The sequence below is a fragment of the Neoarius graeffei genome, chromosome 2 (assembly GCF_027579695.1).
Source record: "Neoarius graeffei isolate fNeoGra1 chromosome 2, fNeoGra1.pri, whole genome shotgun sequence".
In the NCBI taxonomy this organism is placed as follows: Eukaryota; Metazoa; Chordata; class Actinopteri; order Siluriformes; family Ariidae; genus Neoarius; species Neoarius graeffei.
The window spans coordinates 40,422,160-40,434,790 of record NC_083570.1 but is presented as its reverse complement, the minus strand read 5'-3'; the positions used below and the strand labels follow the sequence as shown (position 1 = coordinate 40,434,790).

The 12,631-nt window shown below is 42.3% G+C and overlaps 1 protein-coding gene across 5 annotated transcripts in view; it reads left to right on the top strand.

Moving 5' to 3' along the window:
- LOC132881584 (gastrula zinc finger protein XlCGF26.1-like) overlaps positions 1–12,631 on the top strand; it is a 47,973-nt gene that overhangs the window by 19,611 nt on the left and 15,731 nt on the right. For all 5 annotated transcript variants that reach the window (XM_060914213.1, XM_060914212.1, XM_060914216.1 and 2 more), the window contains 2 exons: positions 67–134; positions 293–483. In XM_060914213.1, coding sequence (XP_060770196.1) covers positions 67–134; positions 293–483 — 259 coding nt within the window. The remainder of the gene's footprint in view (positions 1–66; positions 135–292; positions 484–12,631) is intronic.

The following is a 12,631-nucleotide window of genomic DNA, read 5'->3' as shown; positions in this document are numbered from 1 at the left end:
ATTAGAAACTTTGTTAGAAGAGGAACTTTGTTATATCATATGCTTATAGACTGATTTAATTTGCAGATATACATGAGCAGGCAGTGTGAAGAATACATTGATGCCAAGAGAGAGATGCATGCTAACTGGATGAGGTGAGGAACATTTATTTAGATCTTGATTTAGTTTTGACAATGCCTTTTTGTTTTTTTTTTGGAAGAATGCTTTCATTGCTTTCTTTCAGTCTGTATATCTGACATCTGGATATTTTTTCTATTTTCCCCCTTTCTGCCACTTAACTTCAAACTCTTAGGTATGTGAATTGTGCTCGTAGTGATGGAGAGCAAAATCTTATGGCATTTCAGTATCGAGGGGGAATTCTGTACCGTTGCTGTCAACCCATTAATCCAGGACAGGAACTCTTGGTGTGGTATGAAGAGAAATATGCCAAAGATCTAGGTCCTACATTTGAGTACCTCTGGAATAAAAAGTGCTCTGCAAATGGTAAAGTCCATACATAGTGATACTGCAATATTCATTTGGTCTTAACTAATTTTATGATTAAAAACTTCACTAAACCTAATACCTCAAATGTGTTAAGTTACTGTCTTCTTCAGCTGAGTTGAGATCAAGGAAGCTGTGTACTTCAAGGTTTTTCTCCACAGGAGCACAGAACCATTGAATTAGAACTCCTTTCGTTTTTCAATACTACTGACTGCAGGAAGTGATGCAAAACACACTGGATTCTTCTATGCTTATTGAAAAGGTCAAAACTTTGCATTGATGTAGTGAAATGACATGTAATGCAATACACTACCCTCTAAACACCCTGGACAGCTTCTTTGTGGTTTTACTTTTTTACAGTAAGGGGTAACGCACAATTGTGCCTGTTGTGGCACCCCAGCACTTGGGCTCAGACACACACTCAGGAGACAGAAGTGCAATGTAAAAAAACAAGTGGTTTTATTTACATAAAATAGCAGGGAGCGGGGGAAAAGTGTGTGCAGGTGTGAGGTGTCAGTGATTTCTTCCAATCCTGGCGTGATAAAGTCCACTTGAAACTTTGGGAGCGCCACTGGTTTAGGGAGGCATCAAGGAGGCAAGCTGCTTCGGTCCAAATATGGGTTGGCCCTTTCGGAGCTAGAATCTGTCAGCAAATACAGAAAGCATAGCAGACTCGTTACTTCATCATCCTACTCACTCAGCTGGTGAAACGGCATCCTTTTTCTCCTCTTCATACCTTGTGGTGGGAGAGTGAGCATCGTGATTAGTGAGCTCCAGCCGTGCAATTGTCCCCAGCCCTCTGCCACGTGTGTGTTGTTGATGGTGCCAGGGCAGCGGTGGTGCCAGGGCAGTGCTATCTCTTCAGCACTACTGCTGTCAGGGAAATGGGGCGCTGTTCCTTCAGTACCACTGCGGCAGCGTGGCAAGGAGCGCTTGCTGTGTTATATGCAAGGATTGTCGGCCCACCATTGTAGCAGTACCCTCCACTTCACCCCCACCCCTGCTCCAAGCCCGCTGTGGTGCTCTTCTCCATTGAATTCTTGAGAGAGGATTGTGCCAGGTCAGTCTTGGAGGTGTCAAGGAAAGGCTGTGAGAAGTCTGGGTTCCGTAGCACCAATTCACTTGTGAAGTTCACTTTTAGTATTCAAAAGGCTCGTGCTGCTGTTGCCGTCTACCGGACTTTGTTTGGTTCTCCTTTCCTGGTCAGGACTGAGAAGGGGGAGGCTGTAGAGGAGAAGTTAGGCACAAACCGCCTGTAATACCCCGCCCACCCCAAAAAAGCACATACCTGGTGCTTCATGGCCGGCCAGGGATAGTTCTTCATTGCCTCAATTTTCTTGTCCTAAGGTTTCAGGAGGCCCCAACCAATGCAGTTGCCCAGGCACTGCACTTTGGTGAGCCCCAGGTGACACTTCTGGGGGTTGGCAATCAGCCCAGTTTACTGAACAGCACCTGCCTGGTGTGGTGTATGTGCTCTTGTCAGGTGTAGAAGTGGATGATATGATTGAGAGGTAGGCAGCTGCATAGGGCAGCAGCAAAATGTCCATCCGGCGCTGGAAGGTTGCTGGCACTCCTTGCAGGCCAAAGGGGAGAACCAAGTACTGCCAGTGGCCTGTGGTGGTGCTGAATGCTCTCTTAGGCCTGGAGTTGGGGGTGAGGGCCACTTGTCAGTAACGTTTCATGAGGTTCAGCGTTGAGATGAAATGGCCTCTCCCAAGGGGCTCAATGAGGTCCTCCACTCAAGGCATGGGATAGCTGTTGAATTCTGCGACCTGGTTTAGTTTTCTGAAATCATTACCCAGTCTGAGTGATCCATCAGGCTTAGGGACAGTAACTCTGGGGCTGGACCAGGGAGTGGTGGACTTTTTGATGCCGGACTGGAGCATATGGGCTACTTCAGCCTCTATAGCTTGGCAGTGGGCTTCTGGGACCCGGTAGGGCTACTGTTGGACTGCCGCTCCCAGTGGCGTTTTGATTTCGTGCTGCGGTACGTGTGCCCAGAGCCCATGCTCTGCTGAGAACATGTCCCCAAATTGGTCCTCCTGTTTGGAGTTCTTGTGTTTTGGGCTGGCATAAGTTCTTCCCTATGGTGTACATGCTCTTTGATGGTGCTCTGAGGGATAGAGGGCAGAGAGCACTGGAACAGGTTCGATCTAAATTTTTTATTATTTTTTTTAAAGCACATTGGCATGGTAAAGTTTGTCAGACGTTTGCTTATCTGGCTGCAGCAGGTGGTAGTTCACTGGGCTGACTATCTCCATGATGGTATGTGGGGCCTTGTCAACAGGTCAGAAACTTGCAGGCGCTGCTGGGGATGAGGAGAAGTACTCTGTCACCCGGTTGAAATTCGCAGGGCTGTGTTGGGCGATTGTAAACCCACTGTTGCTCCCACTGTGCTGCCTGCATGTATTCCTTGACTGAGGGTGCCACCCACTCTATTCAGTCTTGTTGAATACATCCAAGATCTAAAACAGAGCGGAATGGCGCGGGCTGGTTCTCCCAAGACTCTTTGGCCATGTTCAGCAGGCCCCTGGGTCTCCGTCTGAACAGGAGCTTGAACGGTGTAGACCCTGTGGAGGCATGAGGAGTCTCCCGAACAGCGAAGAGCATATGGGGAGGAGTAGGTCCGAGTTGCAGCCCTCTATGTTGACCAATCGTTTTAGCAGCCTTTTTAGAGTCTGATTAAACCTTTTGATGAGTTCATTGGTCTGCAGGTGGTGAACAGAAGTTTTTAGATGTTTTACCTGGCAGCAGTTGGCAGAGGTCGATCATGAGCTTTGACATGAAAGGGCTTTCCTGGTCAGTAAGCAGGTCCATGGGAATGCTGACCCGATTGAAGAGCACCATGAGCTCACATGCGATGTTTGTTTGTTTGTTTGTTTGGTTTTTGAGGTGGCTTTCTGTAAGGGGACAGCCTCAGGATATTCTGGTGGTGTAATCCATTGTGACCCAGATGTACTTATGCCCGCAGACAGACTTTTGGAATGGCCCTACCAGGTGCATACCCACCCACTCGATTGGGACCCTGATGATGGGCAGAGGGATAAGAGGTGCAGGAGGTGGCTTATATGGGTTGTTCTCTGGCACTGCAGGCACCTCTGGCAGACGTTTCGCACCTTGGCCAAAGGTGTTCTGGGGTCCTGGGTGGGTGTGGGCCAGGTACATGACAGTGTCAACTTTTGAGCAGGGCACGACAAGGTCACGGGGCTCACCACAGCAGTCACACCAGTAATACAGCAGCTCATTCCTGACCAAGAAGCAGGCCACAGGGAGTGCTTGGTTGGGATTTGCATTCTCCACGTCAATTTTCAGTACCTGGTCCTAGCAGTTCTTCAGCTGGTCATCATCTTTCTGTTCTCTGCCAAAGCTCCATTCTCTGGCAACCTGATCGCACACAACAGAAACCTATGCTAGCACCCAGCTAGAATGAGTGTGGGGCTCACTGTCCAGTTTGGGCTTTGGTATCTGCTTTTGTCTTCCTCGGCGAGGAGGGCACCGTACACAGGGGCTGAAGTTTGGCATTGATGTTGACATCTCCTCTCCAGTGCTTGTTGGTATAACTAAGGCTAGTTTCTACCTGTGAGTAAGGACACAAGCAGATCCGGGATGAGTCCGATGGTTAGCGGCCACTCACCTCTTTGGTTGCCCACCTAAACTTTGGCTGCGGGGACCTCCCGCATGTCCCCGTGACTGCTAGGCTTCCTCTTTGCTTGTCAGGATGTGGCAGCACTGAAGGGCAGGCTAGAGTGATGGTGTTTCCGGAATCCAACAGGGCTGGGACTGGTTTCCCATTGAGCTCTAGGGTGACCATTGATTGATTGATTGCTTTATTCCGAACAGTAAAGATGATATAAAAAAAAAAAAAAAAAAAAAAATTAAATAAATAAATAAAAAATGCAATCATCAAAACATCGTCATAAACAAACAGAATAGCGTAGCCACAAGGCAATAACATAATAATGTTTGGAAAGGATTAGGAAGAAGTAAATAACTTATCAAATCCTAACTCTCTATACCACCATTAATCAAACGTCACTTTCCACCATAATAAACTATATATACAAAAGAAAGCAAAATCAACAAAAAAAAAAATAACATACCAAGACATACCAACATGGTATAATATCGACCAAATCAAATCATATATACAAATACTTATGCATACAATACATATATACAGTACATACATGTACACATACCTATAACTATACACATCCATACGTACACAGACACCCATATCATAATTATGCATATTATGCTTATATATTTTATACAATTATGCATATATACACACAAATACTCACTTTTTATATAATATATCCGTATGTACCCATACCCACATATATACACTTATATTATCAATAGCATGTTATTATAATTCCTCCTCCCTATACCTCATAAAGATCTGTTCTTTATACGTTTTTGTGAACTGGTTTATAGTTGTACATTTCATGAGCTCCACATTCAAACTGTTCCATAGCTTTACTCCACAAATAGAAATACTGAACATTTTTAACATTGTCCTAGCACCGCGAATTTTAAATTTCAATTTCCCCCTAAAATTATAGCCCCCTCTATATCCGAGAACATTATTTGGATATTCCTTGGTACTTTATAATTCCTTGCTTTCTACATTACTAAGGCAGTTTTATATTCTATAATATCCCTGAATTTTAAACATTTTGAATTTAAGAATAGTGAATTAGTATGATCTCGGTAACCAGCACTATGAATTATTCTTATAGCTCTTTTTTGAAGTATAGTTATTGCATGAAGTGAACATTTATATGTATTTCCCCACACCACTGAGCAATAATTTAAGTACGGTAAAACCAGGGAACAGTAAAGAATGCAGAGTGAATTATAGTCCAGGACGTGCTTAGCTTTACTCAACACAGATATACTTCTTGATAGTTTCATTAGTATGTATTTTATATGTGATTTCCAATTAATTCTGTTATCTATTATTACCCCAAGAAATTTATTATTAGAAACTCTTTCAATATCAACACCATCTACCTGTACATTTATTGCCCTATTTATTTTATAATTATTAAATAACATGATTTTTGTTTTAGACAGATTTAATGATAATTTATTTCGATCAAACCAACTTTTTAACCTGCACAATTCTGAAGAGATTATGTTTTCTAACTCATATAAATTTGTTCCAGAACAAAACATTTGTGTCATCTGCAAATATTACCATCTTAAATATCTTTGATACATTGCACATATCATTTATATAAAGAATAAACAGTTTAGGACCCAGTACTGACCCCTGAGGGACCCCACAATCAATATTCAAACGAGCTGAGACAGAGTCACCCAACTTCACAAATTGTGTCCTGTTGCTCAAATAACTTTTTATCCAATTTAACACAACTCGCCTTATCCCATATTGTTCCATCTTATTAATTAATATATCATGATTAATAGTATCAAAAGCTTTTTGAAGATCAATAAATATCCCAGCGACATATTTCTTATCATCTATAGAGTTACTGATTTCTTCAATTGATTCCATTAGTGCCATCTCTGTTGATCTATTTGCTCTAAATCCATATTGACTATCACTGAGTAGTTTGTATTTTTCAATGAATTTATCTAATCTGTTATTGAATAGTTTTTCAAGAATTTTGGAGAATTGAGGAACTAAGGAAACAGGTCTGTAATTTGTGAAGTTGTGTTTGTCCCCAGATTTATACAATGGAATTACTTTTGCTATTTTCATATTGCTTGGAAATGTACCGGTTTGAAATGACAAGTTACAGATGTATGTTAATGGTTTAGAAATCCCCCCAATAATAGTTTTCACTAGTTTAATATCAATATCATTACAATCTGTGGATATTTTATTACTACATTTATTAACTATATCAATAATTTCCTTCTCATCGACTGGTGTAAGAAACATAGAACAAGAATTCCTCTTTATAATATTATCTATACAATCATCATTTGTTACCAGATCAGAGATATTTAGAACTAATCTTGGTCCAACATTAACAAAAAAATTATTAAAACTATTAGCAACTACATCCATGTTATAAGTTTCAATACCATTGTCGTTAAAGTATTTAGGGTAATGTATTTGTCCAGAGCCATCTTTAATAATACTATTTAATATATTCCATATTCCTTTAATATTATTTTTGTTATTATATATTAATTTACCATAATAATCCTTCCTACATCTCCATATGGCGGCACGGTGGTGTAGTGGTTAGCGCTGTCGCCTCACAGCAAGAAGGTCCGGGTTCGAGCCCTGTGGCCGGCGAGGGCCTTTCTGTGCGGAGTTTGCATGTTCTCCCCGTGTCCGTGTGGGTTTCCTCCGGGTGCTCCGGTTTCCCCCACAGTCCAGAGACATGCAGGTTAGGTTAACTGGTGAATCTAAATTGACCGTAGGTGTGAATGTGAGTGTGAATGGTTGTCTGTGTCTATGTGTCAGCCCTGTGATGACCTGGCGACTTGTCCAGGGTGTACCCCGCCTTTCGCCCGTAGTCAGCTGGGATAGGCTCCAGCTTGCCTGCAACCCTGTAGAACAGGATAAAGCGGCTAGAGATAATGAGATGAGATGAGACATCTCCTTATGATACTCAACTTGTTTTTATATTTTTTATATTTATTTTCTGCCTCTTTGGTTCTTAATTTAATAAATTCTCTATATAGAGTGTTTTTCTTCTTACAGGCATTTTGTAATCCCTTAGTAATCCAAGGTTGGTCATTATAGTTTTGTTTAGTACTATATTGCTTCAGTGGGCAATTTTTATCATATAATAATTTGAATATACTTAAGTTATCATATGCTCTATCAATGCTATTCTCTATATAAACTGATTCCCAGTCTTGTCTTGTATTAATAAATCATTATGTAATGCCAACATGGCTTCCTCAGTCCTAACTCTTCTATACTTATGGTCTGTCACATTTCTCTTATGATTACAGGCATAAATTGTAAAAACTGGTAGATGATCACTAATATCATTGATTAATATTCCACTTATAATGTTATTATCTATATCATTGGTAAATATATTATCTATTAAGGTAGCACTATGGCCAGTAATTCTGGTGGGTCTGGTAATTTTTGGGTGGAGACTCATACTGTACATGGTATTAATAAATTCCTCAGTCATACTGTGCTTATTAGGGTTCAACAGATCAATATTAGTATCCCCACAAATGAAGATAACTTTATTATCTACTGTAAACGTCTTTTCTACTCAGTCCTTAAACGCCTCTATACTAGTTTTTGGTGCTCTATATATACAGCTAATTAATACATTTCTACTTTTTTCAATGTCAATTTCGATAGTTAAACATTCTAATAAGTTATCAATCACCGTTGTCATACCATCTATTAACTTATAATTCAAATTACAGTCCACATACACCACCACTCCTCCTCCACCTTTATTTTTCCTGTTTATATAATTAAATTCATATCCAGCCAGTTCAAAATCCACTCCTTTCTCCAGGTCAGTCCAGGTCTCCGATATGGCAATTATGTTAAATGGATGAGTAAACTGACTTGAGTATTTCTTGATGTGTTTGAAGTTAGCGTACATGCTTCTGCTGTTGAAGTGTATTATTAATAATTTTCCCACAGCCTCAGTGGACTGATTGTACTGTTCCTCTGTGTAATAGTGGCAATTGTCATTAATGGTTGGAAAAAAGTTATTGTCCGGGTCTGTGTCATTTTCTGTATCCAATAGTTTATGGTCAGTGAATTCATTTGGTTTCAGTTCCAGGTTTTCATAATCAACAAGCATTTGCGTGAGCCGAGTAGTGTTCCGGGTAATGGATGAAAGAGTTATTTCGGTGTGTGTCATGGCTGGGTTTGGTGTAGTGTCACGTTGGTATTGATTACCGTACAGTCCCGATAGCATCACTGGTATTTGTCCAAGTCCTCGATGTTCCGTATGACCAGAACTCTCGCCTCCTCCGGTGTCCCGTTCAGCTTGATGAATACTTTGCAGTTGGTTATCCATGTAGATTGAATTTTGTTTTCTTTCTTCAGATGTCGTGCTTTTCTGGCGATGTCAGCATTGCGTTTTGTCAGGTGCTCGTTGATGTAGACGTTTGCCCCTTTCAGTTTTCTTCTTTGTTTCAGCAGTGTATGTTTCCGGCTGATGAATCTCATGATGATGGCGGTTTTCTCCTTGTCTCTCCTGGGTAGAATGTGGCAGGCCTCAACGTTGTTGCAACCAATGTCGATTCCCTTTGAGTGTAGGAATGCAGACACTTGTTGCTCCACAGAGTTGCTGCCCAGTTCATCAGATTCCCCCTCCCTTGTCACTGCTTTTGCATATGACTGGGGTTTAATCTGAATCCCAGTGACGATGATGTCATTCATCCTGGTGTACTGTTCTAAATCAGCAACTCTGCTCTCCAGGTGGGCGAGACACCGGTCTTTCTTGGCGTTCTGCAGCCTGAGCGACTTCACTTCCGTCACCAGCTCCATGATGGTTTTCTGTTGCTGTTTAATAACAGAAACCTCTTCTGCCAGAAAGTCGAGTGACTTTTTAATGTCCTCGCCTTCCTCGGCTGTAAAGTTCTTTTTTGGTGGCATAATTCACCAATAAAGCCATCCAATTCGGTAAAATGTTTGGAGAGTCCTTTCCTCATCTCACCGCCTTTCCAAAATTTCCTGCCAGAGGAAGTGACGTCAAAATGTTCACATTGGGGCCACTGGCCCGGAGGATGCTATTCATGGTGGTCCCAGCTTTCCATGGTTTGTCAACTTTAACAGGGCCCTCCCTTATCTCAGTTGACATGGACTCCACAGTTACTGGTTTGAGCAGTGGCTACATTTGTGTCCTCCTCATAGCTCTGCGCTTTTGTTCCTATGGCTTTTCTTTCTTCTCCAGGGAGGGCTTGCCGAAACTTCTCAAGGGCGACACATTCCACCACTTCGGTTGGGGACAGCTGATCTGGCTGGAGCCACCTTCGAGTAATGTGCAGGAGGGCATCCATCTTTCCCCAAGGCTCTCTGCTGGTTTGATAAGCCCAGCGATGGAACTTGGTAGTGGCTCAGGTGGAGGAGAACCCGCAGTGGGCCAGGATTTCATCCTTCAGCATAGCGTAATCATCCGTTTCTTCTTCAAAGAGCACATAATAGGTCAGCTGTGCCTCCCCAGAAAGTAGAGGGGCTAGCTTGGTGAGCAGACATTGAGCGTCTTTACTCTGGGAATGACATGCCCGCTACTGGAGTGGTCTGCTTTAGGGACAGGAACTCCTGTGTGGCCACATGGAGACCCCAGGCCATCTCCTGAGAGAATTGTGATTGTTGAAGGCTGACTTCTAAGAGATGCTGCACCACTGTATTCAGGGTGGGGGGCTGGGGTGTGGGTCTGTGTCCTCTGCCTGCATTCTCCACCAGTGTGGTGCCTCCTACTGCTCAGACTCGGGCATGGAGGGTCAGGTGTCAGTGATTTCTTCCAGTCCGGATGGTGATTCTTGGTGCGGGGGCAGTGCTGTTTCTTCATCATGGTTGCTGTCAAGGAAGTGGGGTGCTGTTCCTTCAGCACCACTATGGCAGCATAGCGATGCTTGCTGTGTTGCCTGCAAGGGTGACTGGCCCACCATTGTCACACTATTTAGTGCTGTATTTGTATTCCTGTCCATACCACTGTACCATGGAACCACTGGGGGGAGGGAATGGAAAAAGAAGGCATTGTTCATTCTCAGAATATTACAGCAAATAGCAATTTACACAGTTTTAATCAAATCTTGAACCAAAAGCTATTGGACCTTTCTGGCAAACTCTGTATCTTCTATTTTCTGTGATGGAGTAAGCAAACTGTTTCAAATAAGGCAACTTTATTTTGTTCCTTAGTAGCCATATAATAAAGTAATATGCCATGAGATGGCATGCTGTATAGCGGTAGAGGTAATCCGCTATCGCCATCTGTGCCCCTGACCTGTGGACCACCTCAAATTTGAATGGCTGAAGTGTCTGATACCAATGAGTGATCTGTGCATTGCTATCCTTCAGGCGGTGGAGCCATTGGAGCGGGGCATGATCAGAACCAAGGGTAAAGGCACACCCCAGTGGAAGTACCAGAGTTTGAGGACTGCCTGCTTGATGGCTAGATGCTCATTATCTATTATGTTCATCTTAGTCTCCCTAAGGCAATGTTCACATTACAAGGCTGAAGTGACTCCAATCTGACTTTTTCGCCTTAATGTGATACAGATCTGATTTTTCAGTGATGTATGGATGCAGAAATCTGATATTTTCAAATTGGATTTGAGTCATTTTCATATGTGGTCCTAAATCAGATTTGTGGTCATGTGTCAGAGTGCAGGCACTTATGGATGTATGTGCAGGGGAGAGCAGGGAGCAAACTAGAAATGAAGCCACAGGGCTTGACATTAACTTTTAAACCCACTTGCCCTGGGGAGCAAGTGGGGGTAAATTTCCACTTGCCCCCTATTTTTCTATAACAAAGTTTGTATGAAGAAAACAATAGGGTACCAAGACTTTTGAACAATACTGTGTTTGAGAATTTTTTTTATCTTACACATCTAGGTTAAAAAAAAAACGCACTGCATCATGACAGACAGGATAAAGTTTGAGTTTAAAATTATTGTTTAGTGTGTAGGTTGTGGATGTTTTTATACAGACCTGGCGACCTGTAACTGAATCAGTGCAGCCGGCCTGTCATGACGCTGCGTGGTGGTGGGGGGTTTAAATAAACCTAGAGGTGGATGATTATAACAAAATAAAAAAGACATAAATATTTTGCTCAGGACTGTGTTCCTCTGATAACAGAAACAAAGCTCCAGCTCTCTCTGCTCTTAATCTGTTCTATTCTTTCAGGATTTATCATGCATGTTACTCCTTGTTGAGGTTTTTTTTTTTTTTTTTAATGCCCAAGTTGTTTGAAACCAATCTGGGTTTTCTGTGTCGAATAAGGAAGCTGCTTCACCTGTAAGAAAATCAAACACTTTCATGAAGGAGCTAGGGTAACTCGAATGCGAGCAGAAAAAAATAAAACGAGATTCTTAAGCAAACTCTTCCATACTCACTTCCGACTTTCTGTTTTTGTAAAATACATTTTAAATACAATCGTGAATTTTTCTGGAGTTTTCAGTCTGAGCTCCTCTCTTTGTATTCTTTAACCACTCATTTCTCCTTTGTTCTTGAAGCATTTGCTTCTATTTGTTGACATTTTTCTTGATAGCAGGGAAACGGTAATGCCTTTTATCTATTTCTCTGTTTGAACAAGCAAAAACAGTGCAAAAATTAACCATGTTGAAGACGGATTAAGCCTTGCTTGCATGAAAGACAGTGTCTGTCTGACCCTAGCTAGAATTATCACGTGATACGTGACGTCATGCACAAGGGGTCTATAAACAGTATGCGCACTATACTACAACAGCGGGGGTATATAAAATAACTTGCAAAGCAGTAAATGAAACCGAGACTAAGAGAACAGCCAAGACATAATGGCGGATACGTAGTGAGGGACGCTTTTAGGAACTGAAATAAAAGATCAAAAAGCCTAATTTCTGTGGTGCTAGTTCGTAATATATGCTCATTCCAACTTGCCCAGTCGGGCACGTCAGGGACATATCCCACTTGCCCGAATGCATGTTTCACTTGCCTCGGGCAGTCAGGCAGTCCTGAATGTCAAGCCCTAAGCCAAATCGCAAGACGAGAAGCATTGTCAAAAGGCAGGCAAGGGTCGTCGATCGGCAAACAGGGCAATAGGGGCAAGACCGGTAGCGTAAACGAAGAGAGATAGTGAAGGTCAAAGATACTAGAGTCAGGCAGAGATAGAAAGGCTTGGCATGGACTGGAAAACACAGAACGATACTTCGCACTGAAGGTATGTGAGAGCAGCTTAAGTAGCGTGGCTGATGAGTTTGTGAATGACTGACAACTGATTTCAATAAGTCGGTCACAGGGGCACTGTGCTCTCTGGGAGTTGTAGTTCTGAGTCACCATGTTTGTAGTTTGGCTCACGCGGTCATTCTCAATGGCTTTACTGACGACATGCAACATGAATGAGACTGGTCAGGATTTTATGTGGCTTTTTGCATACATGCATGCAGTGAGCACTGTCTTTATCTGGCAGCACTGTAAAACAATGGCAGAGAGCTACAATAGATGTGAAAACAGCAAAAGGTAGCTGTC